General features: G+C 41.5%; 1 protein-coding gene across 5 annotated transcripts in view; it reads left to right on the top strand.

Annotated features, from left to right (window-relative positions):
* The window catches only part of ATP10D (ATPase phospholipid transporting 10D (putative)), a 102,613-nt gene that overhangs the window by 59,272 nt on the left and 23,406 nt on the right, over positions 1–19,935 (top strand). For all 5 annotated transcript variants that reach the window (XM_026647946.2, XM_026647947.2, XM_026647948.2 and 2 more), the window contains 8 exons: positions 2,266–2,470; positions 6,441–6,526; positions 8,999–9,105; positions 9,899–10,030; positions 11,393–11,520; positions 11,708–11,960; positions 15,163–15,398; positions 16,567–16,755. In XM_026647946.2, coding sequence (XP_026503731.1) covers positions 2,266–2,470; positions 6,441–6,526; positions 8,999–9,105; positions 9,899–10,030; positions 11,393–11,520; positions 11,708–11,960; positions 15,163–15,398; positions 16,567–16,755 — 1,336 coding nt within the window. The remainder of the gene's footprint in view (positions 1–2,265; positions 2,471–6,440; positions 6,527–8,998; positions 9,106–9,898; positions 10,031–11,392; positions 11,521–11,707; positions 11,961–15,162; positions 15,399–16,566; positions 16,756–19,935) is intronic.

Genomic DNA, 19,935 nt, shown 5'->3' with positions numbered 1-19,935 from the left:
GTCATGGCCCCTTTCCATCATGTCCTTTGATACCTTCCCGAAGGTATCGTAATTCCTACGGCTGGAGCGCAGCTGGGACTGGACAGCTTCCTCCCCCCAAACATTGATGAGGTGCAGCAACTCGCCATTGCTCCATGCTGGGGCTCGCTTGGTGCATGGAGGCATGGTCACCTGGAAAAATTCGCTGATAGCACTCCACACCACGCTGGGCTGAGCAAACAGGAAGGGGATTTTTAAAATTCCCGGGGAATGTAAAGGGTGGGTCACATGGTTGGTTACCTGAGGCCAGGGCAGTAGAGTTTGAACTGATGACCAGAGTGGCTAGAACAGGCATTGTGGGATACTGCCGAATAATTCTGGAGGCCAGTCACAGCGCATTGGGCAGCCACACTGGCGCTGCAGCGCTGCAGCGGCAGCGCAATACTTGCTATTCCTCTCGGGGACGTGGAGTACATGCAGTGCTGCAACCATGGAGATACAGCGCTGCAAATGCCTTGCCAGTGTGGACGGGGAGTGATTTACAGCGCTGGGGGCAGCTTTACAGCACTGCAACTCGCAAGTGTAGCCAAGGCCTCTGTCTCTCTCCGTCTGTGTCCCCTCCCTGCTCTATATGGAGAAGGGGTAAGCGGGGTGCAGGAGCAGGGGGGAGGGGGACACCGTGACATTAGCCCCCTTCCCGTGCCTGCACAGCAAGCAGGAGACTCTGGGAGCAGCTCCAAGGCAGGGCAGGAGCAGCACATGGCAGTGGGGGGAGGGACAGCTGAACTGTCTTGATAGCCTGCTGGGCAGTTACAGCACAGGGAACTTAGGGGAGCGGGGAGCTGATAGAGGGGCTGCCGGTCCACCCTGGTTCCAAGCCCCCACCAGCCAGCTGCAACGGGCTGGTCTTCCTGCAAGCAGTGGACAATGCAGGCGGCTGCAAAACGACATTAGAAGAGAGCATTGCACAACTTTAAACGAGCATGTTCCCTAATTGATCAGCAACGTAACAATGAAACAATGTTAACCAGGACGACTTTAAGTGAGGAGTTACTGTACACCGCCTAATTACGTTTCCTTTGTGGCGTCTCCCTTTTAGGCTTGCACTTCTAAGGGGATGCTCTCAAATAGTTCAGGCACCAAAAGTTTTAGTTACAAAACCTAATGTGTGAAATATTTCTCTGATATTTTCTTTTTTATTGAAATTTGTTTTTTTCATTTGCCTGCAACATTTTACTCAGCTAACAATTTGATTAATGCTAGTACGTTGATCTGCCAGTCTGTACAAATATAGTGCACTGGTTGGTCTCCTAGGTCCCAGGTTAAACGGTAACAATACCTGACACCAGAAATGTCTTTTGTCCATTCACAATAAGACACAGAAGTGTTCCTACCACCAGGAAGGTTTGATCACTTGGAGCAATCATCACACCCCATCTACTTGCACTGGTGCATTCTATACTGCTGCCCACAGTTCATCAAATGCTTTTGCTTACTCTTCACCTGAGATCCTAATCCTGTTGCATCAAAATAATGTTCACATTAACCAGCTGTGATCACATAAAAGGAGGATTATGGTCTCAGGTAAGCACTGAACAGCAGAAGTAGATGGAAAGTTGAAGAAATAAGCATGGAAAACAATATTTTAAGGGCTTTCCTAATAAAGGATCCAATTCTGCAAGGTGCTGAGAGTCCTAAACTCCTTATTGACTTTACTTTGAGTTGCAAGATCTTTGCACCTTACAATGGTGAGCTCAGAGCTATTCAACAATACATAAATACAAATGTTTTAAGTAGAATTGTATTCTAAATATTTAATGATATGCCAGCTAAATGTTTTAGATTTTTGTGTACTTGCCTATCCAATTAAGAGACAAAAATTTGGGTTCTGGAGTCACCATCAGGAGTAAGGGAGAGAGAAGGAGATGAAGATTTGACACTTGGTTTACATAATTTGGAAGTGTAATTCACTAGTGAGAGAATTTTAGAACACTACTTCTCCATGGGAATAGAAATCATAGGACCAAATTCTGTGCTGAGTTTTAACCCAGTCACCCTCACAGGATGTTTTTTATTCTCATGGATAAGGTATGGCCCTGATCCAGCAATTGATTGTGTTGTGGGTACACTCACCTTAAATTTGGTAAACTCTCTCCCCAGCACTTTGGTGCATACTGATTTATACTAACTATTTTATATTCAAAACAATCCTCTTTTGTAGTTCGTTTGTTCATTTGAGCTTGCAGCTTGTGGAATTTTTCATTTTGACTTTTATATATATTTCAGGAAAGAGAAGAAATACATAGATCAGTGCTGGAAAGATGTTAATGTTGGGGACTTCATTCGACTTTCATGTAATGAAATAATTCCTGCTGATCTGGTGTTGTTATACTCTACTGATCCAGATGGGATCTGTCACATTGAAACAGCCAGCCTTGATGGAGAGACCAATCTGAAGCAGAGGCAGGTGGTGAGAGGATATGCAGAGCAGGTGACCATTGTGCATTTCTAATCATTTTTAAAGAAAATTGATGTTTCAAGAATTTTATTTAAAAAATTATTTAAAAAAAATCTCTAGTTCATCTGCTTGGTTGTTGAGGTGGGACTTGTCTACACCTGCATTGGAACCAAAATAACTAAATCAGTTTTAATTCACACCTTTGGTTATTGCACTGCAAATCTGTGTGTGGTCACTCATTTCGGGTTAAGAGTGTCCTATTTCAAATCCATGCAAGTCAGTAAAAAAATTCTTCTTCAGGTACATGTCAGTGTGGATTCGAATTAGGTCTTCCTTTGTGCCTCTATGAATGTGAGACTGGAGTCTTTTGAATAGCAGTGTCCATCAGTGCTGCATGTGCTCGCTGTGCCTCCTTGTGCTCTCGTGCAAGGGCATAAAGGGCAGGGCATCCCTGACCCTCCCTCTGTTCCCGCTTACCACCTGTGGCAGCGAGATATAACCTGGCAAGTGTCCATCAGACCTGCTGGTTCTTGGATTTGGCTAAATTCCTTCAAACTCTTCATAAAACCTTCTGAACCCTTCTGATTTTCTGACCTACAACAGCCATGAACAATATCAGCCCATCTGGACTGAATATTGGATAGTCACACTTCCCTTGTAGGGATCCCCTCATGCACTCTTCCACCTACAAATCCCTTTATGGGGCTTCACAACATGGTGGATTTGAAACCTGTAGGCTACAATCCCTGCCCATCCTGTGGTGGGCTAATTTCACTGAAAGATTTGATGGGACTGTCAGGAGTCACATCAGATCCAGTCCAGACAGCCAGACCTTTGGAAGCTGCCTTGTCCTATTCCACCGGGCGTGTTATGTCATGCCATCGGACAGATGGATGCTAGAGATCATTGCCCATTGCTACCCCATCCAGTTCTATTCTCTATTTGCGATCCACTGCCCTCCCAGTCCCTCTTCAAGTACCCTTCTCACAAAAGCCTTTTACAGGTGGAAGTGGTCTTGTTGTTTGTTGCGTCTAAGATCCATAGTAGAGATACCACTGGAATTCAGGGGAGGAGGCTTGTACTCCCAGTATTTCCTTATCCTGAAGAAGAATGGGGGTGGAAAAGGGAAGCGGTGGTCCTATCCTAGACCTGGGGAGACTCAACAAATGAATGTTCAGGATGGTAATGCTTGCCTCCCTTATTCCATCTCTCCAAGCTTAGGACTGGTTCATGATTATGCAAATCCACGTATCTACCCATCCAGCCCACAGGAGGTACCTAAGATTCACAGTGGGGCCCAACTATTATCAATACAGGGTTCTGCTCTTCAGACTCCCCATAGCACCAGGAGTATTCACAAAATGCCTGGCAGTAGTGGTAGTGCACTTATGGAGAAAGGGAATTCACATGTATCCGTCACTGGGTGACTGGCTGATCAGATGCAGGTTCCTGCAGACTTTGGCAGCCCTGTCGTACATCCACTTCCTGTTCTCCAAACTAGGACTCCTTGTGAACTTGAAAAATTGTCACTGATTCCATTGCAGACAACTGAGTTCATAGGAGCTATGACTGACTCTTGGTGGTAAGAGGTTGCCTGTCAGAGGACAGGTTCCAGTCCCTTCAGTCATTGGCAAGGGACTTAAGATCAAACCGAAGAACATTGGTGCGTACATGTCTGAAGCTACTAGGCCATATATCAGTGTATACATATGTGACACTGCTAGCCAAGCTTCATCTGCAGCCCTTACAATTATGGCTGAGGTCGGTGTATTCTTCATCCAAGCATCATGTGATCAACAGTCATGGGCCTGCTCAAGGTCTTACAGAACTCACTTGGTAGCTGGACTCAGAGAACATATGAAAGGGGTGCCATTCTACCCCCTCCTCAATAATGACAATTAACTGCCTGCAATGGCTTCCTTCTGCTTCAGAATCATGCTTATATCCTTGATTTGCAAATCAGGAATGTGGAGCTAAGTGCTAACTTCTGTAAAATATTTCACCCTTGTTAAAATATTACACACCTGTCATGACTGCTAGGTTTGATGCTAAGTTTCGGACATGCAGGGCATGTGCACGGCTCCAGCTGACACTGTTATTCAAAAGTATCCGATCTTGTGTGCATGAGGCACATACACATGTTGGGTGGGATCCACACTGACTGCAACATCTAACGAACCACAGTTACTATAGAATAAGTAACGATTTCTATTTAAATTAACTCCAAATAGGACACACTTAATCTGCAATAACTTTCTATACATAGACTCTCACCAAAATAACTAAAAATGTGAATTAAAACAGATCTAGTTAATTTGGTTCCGGTTTGTGGGTAGATGAGCCCTGATTTTCCACTGCCTTGTATCTTGTGGAATAACTTACTCCTGTGCAAAGTGGGTGTAAAATACTGCTAGATCAGAATAGAAGCATTTTACAGTCACTTTGCACTCATAAGAACATAAGAGCTGCCATACTGGGTCAGAACAATGGTCCATCTATCCCAGTATCCTGTCTGACAGTGGCCAGTATCAGCGCTCCAGGGAGAGTGTACCGAACAGGGCAATTTTGGAGTGATACTCCCCAGTCTTTCACTCACAGATTCTGACAGTCAAAGGTTTAGAGTTGCTCTGAGCGTGGCGTTCTATCCCTGACCATCTTGGCTAATAGCCATTGATAGACCGATCCTCCAGGAACTAACCTAGTTCAGTTTTTTTTTTTGTTTTTTGTTTTTTTTAATCCACTTATAGTTTTGACCATCACAACATCCAAGGGCAATGAGTTCCTCAGGTTAATTGAGCATTATGTGGAAAAAGTACTTCCTCAAATGTGTATTAAACCTGCTGCCTATTAATTTTTTTGGTGACCCCTATTTTTTGCATTGTGTGAAAGGGTAAATAACACTCGCTTCTCTTTTCACTTTATCCACACCATTCATGATTTTATAGACCTCTGTCATATCCCCCCGTAGTTGTCTCTTTTCCAAGCTGAACAGCTCTAGTCTTTTTAATATCTCCTAATGTTGTGTAAATAAACAAGGAACAGGGCAGAGGAGAAAGAGGCCCTATATATTTAATTATTTATATTTATAAAATGACAAGAGGCACCTATCAGAGGCTCCAGGCATCTCTGACAATAAATCAATATATCAAAATTAACAGCAGGTCAGCAAGGTATGTGCAAATAAGAAAATGCCAAGCTAAGATTTCTAACTTTCAAACTCTGCCTGTGGATTTATATCTTAGCCTCAGGATTGGCATCCTCCAGAGATGGAAAGAAGTCTAAGGGTGAGAATTCAGGGGTTCTTTGAAACCCTTAATTATGGAGAAGACATTTCAAATGAAACCTGAGTCTAACTCTTTCTTTAAAGAATAGCTGACATATCAAGGAACTCTCTTGTAAAGCATTCTAGTGAGAAAGCATTCTATTTCAATATCAGAGTCCAGATTTGCAAAGGTGCTGAATCTTCATGTATCCCATTAATTTCAGCTGGAATTGTGGGTTCTAAGTACTTCTGCAAAATCACATACACTTTTCTGTAGTACTTGCCAACTTTCAGCCTTTCTTAAGAAGGGAATTTTCTCAAGGCAGGTAACTTTTTATTTTATTTATTTATTAATTTTTGACATTCTGTTGCTCAACTGCTCCTGCTTATTCATCACTTGTAGTTCTTGTTCTTTGCAATAATCATTTCTCTAGCACTAGTTAGGCTTCGTCTACATTAGAAAGTTTTATTGGCAAAACTTCCCTTCTGTTGGCGTAGTCTACAGCCCGGTTGTGTCCATGAAGCATCAGCAGCTCATCTGTTACATCCCAGGGTTTTATGTTGGCTAGGCAATCTCTCCAGTCATCTTGCATTCTGATTGAGCAAAATACCTGCTTTCGTTCCACATTGAAATACGTGCTAGTATGAACTATTGCAAAGTCTGAAACTGCTGCTGTGAATTAATTTTTGTAAGCTATATCACTCCTTGTCTGAATTTTATGTTCTTCTCTGTGAATATAGGTTTCTGAAATTGATCCAGAGAAGTTTTCAAGTAGAATAGAATGTGAAAGTCCTAACAATGACCTCAGTCGATTCCGTGGCTTTGTGTAAGTAGGCTTGGGGGGAATTTGCCATTTGTTATGGTAATTTGGCTCATTTGTTGAAGGCTTGTAACATTTACTTTTTACACCTTATATTTAAATCACACTGTCTGATTCTAGTTTCTGTGTGTGGCTGAGAAGACCTGGAGCTCCGAAAATGCTTTCTGTACTAAAGCTTGTGAATGGCGGAGGCTTCTTGATTAATTTTTGTTATAATGAAATTTTCAAGCGCTTAGTTTATACTGTAATTAACATTGGTACCTTCTTTATTCAAAATGCCTCTCTTATCTGTTTTTAATGGTTTGAGATGCTGCACTAACACTTTCCCTAATACTCATTCTGGACTGTAGTCTGAATAGGAAGACAGTATTGTCTAATGATGATAAAAGACCGGAACTGGGAACGAAGAGGCCTGGGCTCTATTTCTGAGGGTTAGTCTAGTCTGTAAAGGCTTTGCCAATATAGCTATACCAGCAAAGCCCTCTAGTGGAGAGACAGCTTATGCCAGCAAAAGGAGTTCTTTGTTGGTATAGTTCAAGGATCTCAAACTCAAATCACCATGAGGGCCACATGAGGACTAGTACATTGGCCCGAGGGCTGCATCACTGACACCTTTTCATATAAAGGTACAAAAACCCCGCCCCTGCCCTGCCTCTTCCCACCCCTTCCATGAGGTCCCACCTCTTCTCACCCCTTTCCTGTCCTCATTCCAACCCCTTCCCCAAAGTCCCCAACTCCGCCCCCTCCCTGCCCCTATTCCAACCCCTTCCCCAAATCGCCACCCATTCCCCGCCTCTTCTCCGCCTCTCTTCTCCGCCTCCTCCCCTGAGCGCGCAGCTCCCCACTCCGTCCTGGAAATCGCTAAGAGCCGCCAAACGGCTGTTTGGCGATGGGAAGCGCCTGGAGGTAGGCAGAGGAGCAGGAATGTGGCGTGCTGGGGGGGACATGGGGCGGCGGGTGAGGGGAGCTTGGTGGCCACAGGAAATAACTCCGGGGGGGCACGGGGAGCTTGGCGGGCCGCAGCAAATAACTCCGCGGGCCACATGTTTGAGACCCCTGGTATAGTTAAACCACCTCCTCAAATGACATAAGCTGTGCTAGCAAAAGAACTCCTGTTTTGGGTATAAACAGCATTTGCCTGAGGTGGGGGGGGTTGCCAGCCTAGCTAGGTTGGTTACGAGTGTGATATTTTTATTGTATTTTTTTTTTTTTTTAATTTATTTATGCTCCTAACCAACATGGCTAGGCCAGCAAAACTCTGTAGTGTGGACTTGGCCTGACTCTACCTCTGGCTTGCTGTGTGACCTTAGGTAACTTGCTTAGCTTCCCTGGGATTCAGTTTTCCCATTTGTAAAAGCACTGTTTATGGTGCAAAATATTTTTTAATGCAAACTATTTCCATTTTAATTTTGAAACTCGCTGTTTCTACAGTGCCCCTTCTCTGCCCCCCATAGCATGGAGAATAAAAATTACAAATGGGAGAAAAGGGGGGGGGGATTATAGACTAAGGCCTGGTCTACACTAACCCCCCAAGTCCAAGGGGGGGTTGCAAGGGGGGCTTGCACGTGAATAACGTAGCTGAAGTCGACATACCTTACTTCGAACTTACCGCGGTTCAGACGCGGTCCACACGCGGCAGGCAGGCTCCCCCGTCGACTCCGCGGTACTCCTCTCGTTGAGCTGGAGTACCGCAGTCGACGGCGAGCACTTCCTGGTTCGATTTATCACGTCCAGACCAGACACGATAAATCGAACCAGGAAGTTCGATTTCCAGCCGCCGAACTAGCGGCTAAGTATAGACCAGCCCTTAGTCAATCTATATGCACCGTAGGCGTATCTATATTATAATTAACCTGCTTACAACACTGTTAAATTATAATTCTGTCTTCTAGTATTGATATGTGCTAACTGTGTATTAGCCACGTCCTTGGTCTGTTTGACAGCCTAGGATAGAGTGAGGCTGTAGAATATTTTGGGGACCCTGCTATTGTATGGTTAGGTCATTTCTGCACTACAAGGTGGGGATCATGTTTTAACAGGTGTCAAGAGGGGCCAAGGTTCTACTTGGGTCCCCAAGCACAGGTTTGATTGAGGCATAGCTGGGGCTGATACCATCACAGTTCCTCCCCAGTAGACGCATGTCGTGTGAATTGGGATGAGCTGGGTTGAAGTGTCTGCTTTCCATTCTTCGTGTTCGTCCTGAGATTGCAATGTTGCACTTATGTAGGATTTTCTTCTAATTATGCTCTTGATAAACTGTTGACTTGTAAACTTGTGAAATCTCAGTATAAACCAAGAGAGCATGCATGGCCAGATTTTCAGAAGAGATCAATATGTTCGGTGCTGAGCTTTGTTGAAAATCTCTCACAATGAGGGGTACTGGGCAAAAATCTGCCCCAGTGTGCTTTCAAGGCTTATTTGCTATAAATGCTGTGGGAGGCTCTGGCACACCTGTTAAGTATTGCACTGTGTTTGCAGTGAACATTCAAACAAGGAGCGAGTGGGCCTGAGTAGAGAGAACTTGCTGTTACGAGGATGCACAATCAGAAACACAGAAGCCGTTGTGGGCATTGTGGTGTATGCAGGTTAGTGGAATGGGGGGCTTGCACTGATTTTCATGCAAACGTGAGTTCTTCAGGATTTCCTTTTTAAGTTGTATTTACCTGACCTGAGACACAGTACGGTTCAGGCACTGATAAATGGGAAATTGTCACTTTCAGTCCAGCACAGGGGAGTAGTACCTGGAAGCATTGCTAATGACTGTCCAATGGGCTATGGGAAATAAATTGGTTTCTGTCTTAGAGCTTTATGCTGCTGTAATACATGAGCACAGACAGGTAATCTCAATTCAGTTCCATATGAACAGGTCTCATGGTCGCACCTCACCCCCTCACCCCCCTTGCAATTAGCACTGATAAGTAGTTGCCTCAAAATAGAGTCCAAAGAATGGGATGGGCATATGGAGACTGATGCTGTAGCCTTCTGTTTCAGGATTGAGGTTGTGCTGTTATTGCCTGTCCTGTGTGTATTCTCTGACAAAGGAAAAGTCTCCAGAGCAATCAGTCTGGCCCCTTTAGTAAGCACTACAGTTCATATTTAGAAAGTAATAACCCACCTTGGAGTGCAACTTCTGTTAGACAGAAAGGAAAAGTATTGATTGTCAGATACAGGGGGCCAAACAAAACAAGCTTTTCTTCTTGGAGCAGAATTAATGGATGCATTGTACTGGCAGATAATTGCTTTGCTTAAGTTTAGAATCCCGGTCCAAATACTAATTAACCCATGCATCCAATTTTCTCAGTCTTTTGGGGATGTATTTGAGTTTTGGTTTGAATATCTGCCAGAGAAGGGAAATGAAACATTTATTGTGTGTTACAGGTCATGAAACCAAAGCAATGCTGAATAACAGCGGCCCTCGTTACAAACGCAGTAAATTGGAAAGGAGAGTGAACACTGATGTCCTTTGGTGTGTTCTGCTTCTGATTTTAATGTGTTTAATTGGTGCTTTGGGTAAGTAAAATGTAAGGATCTGCAAAGTAGTATTTTTGTTTGTTTGTTGTCTCCCCCTCCCCATTTTTCTCTGCAGGTTTTTTAGTTCTTTATTTTTGGGGCTGTCAATGTGGTGGTATCTGGGAATAAATAATAGTCTGACTCTTCCAGGAAGCATATTCTTTGCCCAATAGTAACTGAGTTAAGAATGAAGAGTGATCTGAAATAAATTTCAACTAGCTAAATTTCTTGTATACCTAGTAGGCCTAGGCATTGAAAGTTGAAGATGGAGGCTTATCTGTGCTATGAAATGTGCCACCGTTTGCAGGAAATCTTAAAAACTGTTTCAACTCCCACAGTTACACTGCCTGTATGGACGAGGTACTGGTGTCCAGATCACTTCTGGGTGCAATATAAAGTGGTGCCTTAAGTAGTTTAGGTCCCAAGCTCCTCAAAAGCTGCCTCTCTCTTAGTGTAATACTTCATCAGCTGAGCTGCATACAGTGCTTGAGTTCACAGTCTCTTGTTCAGTTCAGAGAGGTCTGGAGGGAGGATATTCTCAGTGAAAGGCCTTCAACTTGGGACCGTGCTTCCCCAGCTGGTCTTCCATTGACCTTACTGGTAATGCTGCAAAGCTCATATTTTCTCCTAAGTCCTTTTCTGGGAAGGCTGACAGGATGGTATTGGATGGAGAGTCTAAGTTTGCATGGGTTTTGGGGGAGTTTATATTTTGGACGTTGGTTAAATTTAATACTTGCACTCAGCTGCCTGTACATTTTATTATCCAAATAAGCAGGTTTGTAAAAACGTTACTGAAACCCTTGAGACAGTCTTATTCCTGGAATACATTGGTGGTACAAGTGTATTAGCTGAAATAGTTTTTAAGGTTGGATTTTTAAAACCGTTTTCTAACTGCCAGTGTTGTAATTGAGGCAGGACCTACTTTTTGCCCTCATTGTGTACATGAAGTAGCCTGGATAAGCCATGGTTCACAAGCTAGGGGTGTCACCCACGCAAGCTACTGGTAGGCACTTCATTGTTGGTATATTCCAGAAATAGAAGAAAAATCCTTTGAAGCTTCTATTAACTGTATCTTTCTAACATTCCCATTTGATTGTGGATGAGTAGTTAAATAAATAATCAAAAGGCTCTTCATGCAATCCCATGGCAACCTTCATTCAGGAATTAGAATAAACAAAGTGGGAGGAGGAGTTTGTTTTGATGAACTATTTCTTGAGAAAAACCAAAAAGCTGAAGTCTAGTTGTTGCTAGGCACCAGGCTTTAAATCTGTTCCAGTTTTTGTTCAGCTTGACACTAAACTATGGTACTATGGTGTATGTACAACTGACTTTTTCTTTTTTTTTTTTTTTTTTTTTTTTAAGGTCATGGAATTTGGTTAAGTAGCTATTCGGAGATGCCTCTTTTTAATGTCCCTGAGCCCGATGGAAAATCCACTCCACCAGCATTAGCAGGGTTTTATATGTTTTGGACAATGATCATTTTATTACAGGTAACTTCAATCCCCCTTAAACATCATGGGCCAGATTCTGCTGTCATTTACACCAGTGTATATCTGGAGTAACTCTTTTGACTTCAGTGAAGTTACTTTATTTACACTGGTGTAACTGGATCAGAATTTGGTTTCATAATCATCAGATTATCTAGCTGCATGTAATCCACTCATTTTATTTTGTCAGGTCTTGATCCCGATTTCTCTCTATGTTTCAATCGAAGTTGTCAAATTGGGACAAATCTATTTAATTCAGAATGATATTGACTTGTACCATGAGAAAAGTGATTCCACTATTCAGTGTCGAGCACTGAATATCGCTGAAGACTTAGGTCAAATCCAGTATATCTTCTCAGACAAGACCGGAACCCTCACTGAGAACAAAATGGTTTTCCGGAGATGCAGCATTGCAGGACAGGAATATTGCCATGAGGAGAATGGTAAGGAATGAAATATTAAGGCAGCATTCGTACCTTCTGCAAGAATAAAGAAGTTGAAAGGTTTGATAGGGTAGAGTGCATGTCAAGTCCATTTGGCAGACTCATGCACAGTAGCTTGGAGAGAGGGAATGCAGGCTAACCTTATTAGCAGTAGTGCTTCTCCCTATGTGTGAACTGTGGAGCGCTATTCATACATTGCCTTCTGTGCTAAGAGTCTTGAGAACTGTTGGCAATGAGCTAGTATGCAGATAGTTATGTTTCTGTTCACTGTGCTGGAGAAACACTTTTTTTTCTTTTTATTATGGCTGAGTGAACTTCACTGGAATTCAATCACTGTGCTCTGCCTCTCTCCGTGAAGTTTTGGAAACTGTGTCACTGGGAAAGTGCAAATCTTTCCTCTTTTTTTTTTTTTTTTTAAGTAGTGAGCCAGGGATAATATCTGCACAGTATTTTAGGGTGCAGCTGCCCAGTTCATCACCATGGTGGAGACATGAAAATATCCTTCCTCCCTCCATGGAGCATTGTTTTAGGCCTCAATTCAGCATGTGGGTATTTAAAAGCACGAGTAGTCCCATTGAAATTGTATGCTTAAATTTAGCCACATACTTATGTATTTTGCTCAGTCAAGACCTTAGTACTTCACTAATATTAGTGCACAAGCAAATTCATCTGCAAGCCTAGCAGATAGGTAGTAATTTGATGAACTGCCATTCAACTAGCAAAGACCTGCACTTCTATTCTAGCATGCTTTGTTAAAATGCCTGTAAACTGGCATATCACAAATAGGTGGAAATATTATTAACTTACGTTTTAGAAACCTGCGTACTGAGTTATGAACACTCTGTGTCCTATATATGAATGATATTCTGTATCTAGCTCTCAGTAGACTATTAATTTCCCTCTGGGAGTCAAGTGTTATTTTATTAGTGGCTTTGTATTTTTAAAAATGCATAAACAAACAATATAGGATGCAACTGTAGATGTAGGAGGAAGTTATGTACAACATCACAGACTCTTCACTTAATTTGATCATTGGTTAATTTAGCTGACTGGCTAAGTTAGATCAAAAATACAAGCATATAATGTACTGTATATACTCAATCATAAGCCGGTTTGTTTATAAGCCAATCCCCCCCAAGATGGATAAGTAAAAATGGAAATTTTTTTATAACCCGTTCATAAGCCGACCCTATAATTCAGGGGTCAGCAAACTTTGGCTCCCGGGCCTCAGGATAAGCCGCTGGTGGGCCGAGATGGTTTGTTTACCTCAAGCATCCGCAGGCACAGAGGTAAACCTAAGTAAACAAAGTGTCCTGGCGCGCCAGCTGCTTACCTTGACGGACCAGGACAGCAACTGGTGGGGAAATTTTTTGGCGGGAGAGAAGCTGGGAGTCAGGGGAGTAACCCCTGTGACCACCCCCCACATGACCCCACCCCTAGCCTGGGACCCCCACACGCTCCCCCTCCCATCCCTTCCCACCTTATCTCGGGAGGGCCAGGAGAAGATGTCTCTGGCCTGGCTGGAGCTGCTCCAGCAGGCTGGGCAGTGTGGCCGCAGCGTGTTCCGGTGGGCCGGGTGGTGCGGCCACAGCCTGCTCTGGGGGGCAGGGCCGAGCGGCATGGCTGCAGCATGCCAGCCCCGGAGCTGCAGCTGCTTCGGAGGCTGGGGGGAGAGCAGCATAGCCAGAAGTGGAGAGACTCTGGCCCCGCCTCTTCCCTTCTGGCTCTGCTGGCTGTGCTGCCTCTCCTTGCTCCCTCTGTTGGGAGGAGGGGCTGTGTCCCACCTCTCCCTCTCTATATCCGTTCATAAGCCGACCCCCTTCTCTGGTGCTTCCCTTTTTTACTACAAAAATTCGGCTTATGAACGAGTATATACGGTATTTCAATCACTTTGTGCAGGTACTATTAGCTAATACTGGTCACTAAATGGCAGATTTCTGCAGTCAGTAGGCCTGGCCAATGTTCTGCACTCGATCAAAGAGGATTGAACCAAAGTGAGAACATGGTAATGCATGCTTAGTAAAACTAGTGGTATTCACAATATAGTGTTTACTATTGCTGTGATTGATGTAACAGTTCATTATGCAAACTAGATACACCACCTAGTGGTCACGTTGATAAACCGATCAACCTCCTGGAAACACACTTGATTAGAAATCAATTTTTAAAAATAATTTCTGAATACATTTTTGAGTAGTGTATGGAGCAGATACAATAATACAGGTGCTTCCCTCACCTTTCACATATGCACAAATTTGGAAGACTTTAAGATCAGAAGGGGACCATCATTATCATCTAGTCTGATCTCCTGCAGATTGCAGGCCACCTTCACATGATTCAGATTAATTTCTGGAATACATACAACATGAGGGCAGCCATTTTGAATATTACTCAGTTCCTTCCTCATATCTTTACTTTTCCCTCTTCCCCGGCTCCATAGGTTCCTGCAGCCTGAATCCTTTCCTCCAATATTTTACCATCATCAGTCACCTAGGCTGTCTCCTTCCCTTGTTTGGCTCTTTCCCTAATAGAGGCTATTGTTGTCCACAGTTTGAATTTTTAACTTAGAGCCGCTCTGTGATATGTGATCTTATTTTTAAAAAATACATTTTTTTTCTCTTATTCATATTGAGGCAAAGGAGATAATAGCCTGAACCCTCCTTTCCAGGTTGTCTCCATGATCAGTGGTGCCCCATAGGAGGAGCTTGGAATCATCAAAATGCCAAATCCAGCAAATAGAGACTAAGTTCTCCTAAACTGGGGGAAGAGGAGGATTTTATTTATGTCTGAGGGTGGGAACAGGATCTCCCCCACACGTGACATGCATGATTCAGGTTTTACTGCCAGGTTATTGTACTGATGAGACTGGCTTTTCAGTTATAAAAGTTGATAAATCAAAGTTCTTTTCTCAAACAAATAAACTTCAGGCAGAATTCACAGAGCCCTTATTAAAAGTGATACTTGTGCTGCCAAACCAGTGTCCATGTGATCAGTCTGTTGGGTGTTTTTGTTTTGCTTTTGATTAAAATATATGTAATCTATTTTTACATACATGTACAAAATTTCGTGTTTTAAAGTTCATATCCCAGGCTTCCAGCTGATGATTTGAGCTTGTAATATTGGACAAATGAGGGATTCTTCTTGGTCGCTGAAATGTGATTTTTCCCCTCCCTTCCCGCCCCTTCCCCCCCCCCCCCATTAGCCAAGAGGCTGGAATCCTATCAAGAGACTGATTCAGACGATGAAGATTTAACAGATGCTCTGTGTGGCTCATTGAGCCGCATGCCAAAGCAGAAGGTGCACAGCTGCAGGACAGTGGGTCGGCCTTTGAACTCCAGGTCTTTGAATCAGCTGGCTGGTAGCTGTTCTGCCTTAGGAGGGAAAGATGGAGTCAGTAACATTCCACACTCAAGACATGTAGCTTTCAGCAGCCCCATTGTAAGTATAGCTTGATGTCTTTTGATCTTAAATATCCGAAATAACTCATGAAGACATCTGATTTATTTTTCTTTAAAATTGAATAGGTCATTTGTCTTATCTGAAATCCTTTCTGTTTTCCTTCAAAAAGAGGCAAAAAAGTGCCTCCCCACAGCTGCAATTTGTAATTGATATGTTTTTAAATGATGGCAAAAATAAAATGTGGATTTGCACCTTTTAAAGCGAGGCCAGAACCAAATTGGGAGCATGAGGTGTTCATTCATGGTCATCCCTTTCTAAACTATTCACATAAAGCTGGAGGAGAAGGATAGTCCAATGGTTAGAGCAACAGAGTCAATTCTCTGCTCTTCCACAGACTGCCAGTATGACTTTGGACAAGTTGCATAGCTTCTCTGTGCCTCAGTTCCCTACCTGTAAATTAAATTACCCCCGTTTTTAATTTATAAGTGGGGGTCACAATCAAAGGTTTGCTGTGTGGAAAGGGGTCACCAATACAAAAAGTTTGAAAATCCCTTGGATAAATGCATTAGAAATTGTGAGTTGCTCAGATGCTACAGTGATGGGTGCCAGATAAATACCAGAGATAGATCAAAGGGCTTGCCTATAAAGCAGTTGTTTGTTTGATGACCTATATGTGATACGCACAGTGTGTTATGCATGGCAGTGCATAAAAACACTTGAAAAGTATTCTTAATGTTTGTGTAAGATAATGCAAGTGCTACTAAATAATTCAGATCACCAGTGCGTCTGCATTGAATCTTGCTGGCATAACTCCACAAGCGCACTAGCTGAAATGAATAAACCAAATTTAATCAGCATTTGCCATGTTGCTTTGAGAGGGTTTTTAAAAATAGGTGATATCTAGTGTGGGTAAGCAGTATTTCAGCCAGGTCGTTGGGAGCAAAAATGCTGCATGCACCGTGTATGTCCTTTATAAATGAGACTTAAAGTAACATTAAATAGGTGATGGCTCAATTTTATGTAATTTCTGCTGAAGTGTTCATGAGTAAGGCTAAGATTCTGTCATGGTTATTTTTAATAAAAGTCACAGACAGGTCACGGGCAACAAACTACAGTTCACGGGAGCCCGTGACCTGTCTGTGACTTTACTAAAAATAACCTTTTGGAACTATATGGTAAGAGGATATCTATTTTATTTGATCAACAGGAAACTGATGTTGTTCCAGATGCAAAGCTCATGGAGAAATTTAATCAAATTACCTGTCATTCATATGCACAATCAGAAGAAAATGACAGACAGCCATCCTTGGAGACAGTATATATCACTGACTTCTTTCTTGCTCTGGCAATCTGTAATACTGTGATAGTTTCAGCTCCTAACCAACCACGTCAAAAGGTAAGAAAGAAAAATCTGCTACTCAAGTGGTCACACTTCTGGCTGCTGCAGCATATTATAACTTTTCATGTGTTCTCTATAGTCTTTTTGCATGGGGAGAAAACAAGGCACTGCCATTTAAAAGTGGTCATTTCCCTCTCCATTGGTTTGCCGTGTTTGCTTGAAGGAAAAGAATTATTGTACAGTTGAAACTGAACAGTCCAGTAAGTTAATGCATAATATACAGCTAGCAAAAGTTTCCAGTGACTGAGGCTCGCCTTGAATACTTTGTACTACATCTGTCGATTAATCACAGTTAAATCACGCGATTAACTCAAAAAAATTAATTGTGATTTAAAAAATTAATCGCAATAAATCACAGTTTTAATCGTACTGTTAATAGAATACCAATTGAAATGTATTAAATATATTTGGATGTTTTTCTAAATTTTCAAATATATTGATATAAATTACAACACAGAATACAAAGTGTACAGTGCTCATTTTATATTATTATTTTTATTACAAATATTTGCACTGTAAAATGATAAACAAAAATATAGTATTTTTCAATTCACCTCATACAAGTACTGTAGTACAATCTCTTTATCTTGAAAGTGCAACTTTTTTTGGTTATATAACTACACTCAAACAAAACAATGTAAAACTTTAGTGCCTACCAGTCCACTCAGTCCTATTTCTTGTTCAGCCAATTGCGAAGACAAACAAGTTTGTTTACATTTACAGGAGATAATGCTGCCCTGTTCTTATTGACAGTGTCACCAGAAAGTGAGAACAGTCATTTGCATGGCACTTTTGTAGCCGGCATTGCAAGGTATTTACGTGCCAAATATACTAAACATTCATATGCCTCTTCATGCTTCAGCCACCATTCCAGAGGACAGGCTTCCATGCTGATGACGCTCATTAAAAAAAGCATGCGTTAATTAAATTTTGAGTGAACTCCTTGGGGGAAAACAGTACTATATGTCTTCTGCTCTGTTTTACCCTCATTCTGCCATGTATTTCATATTATAGCAGTCTTGGATGATGACCCAGCACATGTTCATTTTAAGAACACTTTCACTACAGATTTGACAAAACACAAAGACGGTACCAATGTGAGATTTCTAAAGATAGCTAGACCACTCAACCCAAGGTTTAAGAATCTGAAGTGCCTTCCAAAATCTGAGAGGGATGAGTGTGGAGCATGCGTTCAGAAGTCTTTAAAAGAACAACACTCACGGAAACTACAGAACCCGAACCACCAAAAAAGAAAATCAACCTTCTGCTGGTGGCATCTGACTCAGTTGATGAAAGTGAACATGCGTCAGTCTGCACTGCTTTGGATCGTTATCGAGAAGAACCCGTCATCAGCATGGATACGTCTTGTGGAATGGTGGTTGAAGCATGAAGGGACATATGAATCTTTAGCGCATCTGGCATGTAAATATCTTGCGAGACCAGCTACAACAGTGCCATGTGAACATCTGTTCTCGCTTTCAGGTGACACTAAACAAGAAGCAGGCAGCATTAGCTCCCGTAAATGTAAACAAACTTGTTTGTCTTAGCGCATGGCTGAACAAGAAGTAGGACTGAGTGGACTGGTAGGCTCTAAAGATGTACATTGTTTTGTTTTTGAGTGCAGTTATGTAACAAAGAAAAGCTACATTTGTAAGTTGCACTTTCGTGATAGAGATTGCATTACAGTACTTGTATAAGATGAATTGAAAAATACCATTTCTTTTGTTTTTTATAGCACAAATATTTGTAATCAAAAATAAATATAAAGTGAGCACTGTACACTGAGTTCTGTGTTGTAATTAAAATAAATATATTTTAAAATGTAGAAAACATCCAAAAATATTTAAATAAATGGTATTCTATTATTTAATCGTGCGATTAATTTTTTTAATCACTTGACAGCCCTACTTTATACTTACCTTGTACAAGAGGAACTCGAAGATTAAATTGGATTTGCCATTTTTACTATGTTCTATTCACCAATAAAATGCCTGATTTTAATGCCTCATCCAGTATGAAAAATGTGGTATATACCAAACTGTACCTGCTTCCTGGCATTACTACAAAGCTAGGGAGAGCCTGCTTTTCAGTTTTATACTGTAGTAATAATAATAATAATATTAATAAAAACATACCTAGATATGGCAGCTTGGATGCATTGCTAAGGCACAACAGCTATTTTGTGGGTAGTGATCTTCTTCTTTTCAATAATAAATTATCACTTTGTTAGTAACTGGAACTCACTGTTTTTAAAAAAAATTAAATGGAATTTATCCTCTGAGTAACCTTATTTTAGAAAAGGTTAGGGTTGAACTTCCCACAGAAAGCATGTGATTACTGTAAGTAAATGTCACTTAATTGAAAACTTGTTCCTCTTGCTAAATTGCAGGGTTTCAAACCTATAATAGGATGCGGATCTTTAGAATGTCATATTTGTGAATTTGGCTTTGCTGCTGCATTCAAAAAATGGTTGATGGAAAAAATAGCTTATTTCCCCTAAGCAATAATACAAAAAACTCCTATCCAATCACCCTAACCTAATTCACAGATGGAAAATATGCTAAACATTTTAAATAGTAAAATAAATTCCATAGCTCTTTGTAGTATTTTTCTTCTTCAGAGTGCTTTATAACCTCAAGACATTAGCTGTTTGCAGTAGATGTAAGCTATTAACTGTAGTACTGTTCTGATCAGTGTCCAATATACTAAACTGAGCATTTTGTATTAGTTTTTTCTGTGTAAGTCCAAATAATAAGAAAAGCGCTTCTAAAGGATTTTATTTCTAAAAGTTATTTTTAGGTGATTGTCACCTTTTTTGAGGGGGCAGGTTTAATTCTTGCACGCATCTGATTAATTTGAGAATAAGCAGAATAAAACTTTAAGTCCATTTGCTGTGAAATTAAAAAAAGTTAGAAAGTAAGTCATGCTATTTGTTTCATTATTGGTCCAAATTCTAGAAATGGACCACAGTCATTAATCAGACTTGGAAAGAGTGTAATTTTACAAATCTGAAGTGTGTTTACAGTTGATGTGCTTGGAATCTAATTACCTATGGGTTTGACTGAATGTATTTAATAGAATTATATGGTAATATATATACAAATACAAAATTAAGTCCGAAAAATCAACATTGTACTTTAAATAAGCGATATATAAAGAAAAATATCCTTGCTGAAA

Source organism: Terrapene carolina, unplaced genomic scaffold (genome assembly GCF_002925995.2).
Source record: "Terrapene carolina triunguis isolate 2854851 unplaced genomic scaffold, T_m_triunguis-2.0 Scaffold66, whole genome shotgun sequence".
Classification (NCBI taxonomy): Eukaryota; Metazoa; Chordata; order Testudines; family Emydidae; genus Terrapene; species Terrapene triunguis.
Note: the sequence above shows the minus strand (reverse complement) of the source record. Positions and strands in the feature narration are given on the sequence as shown.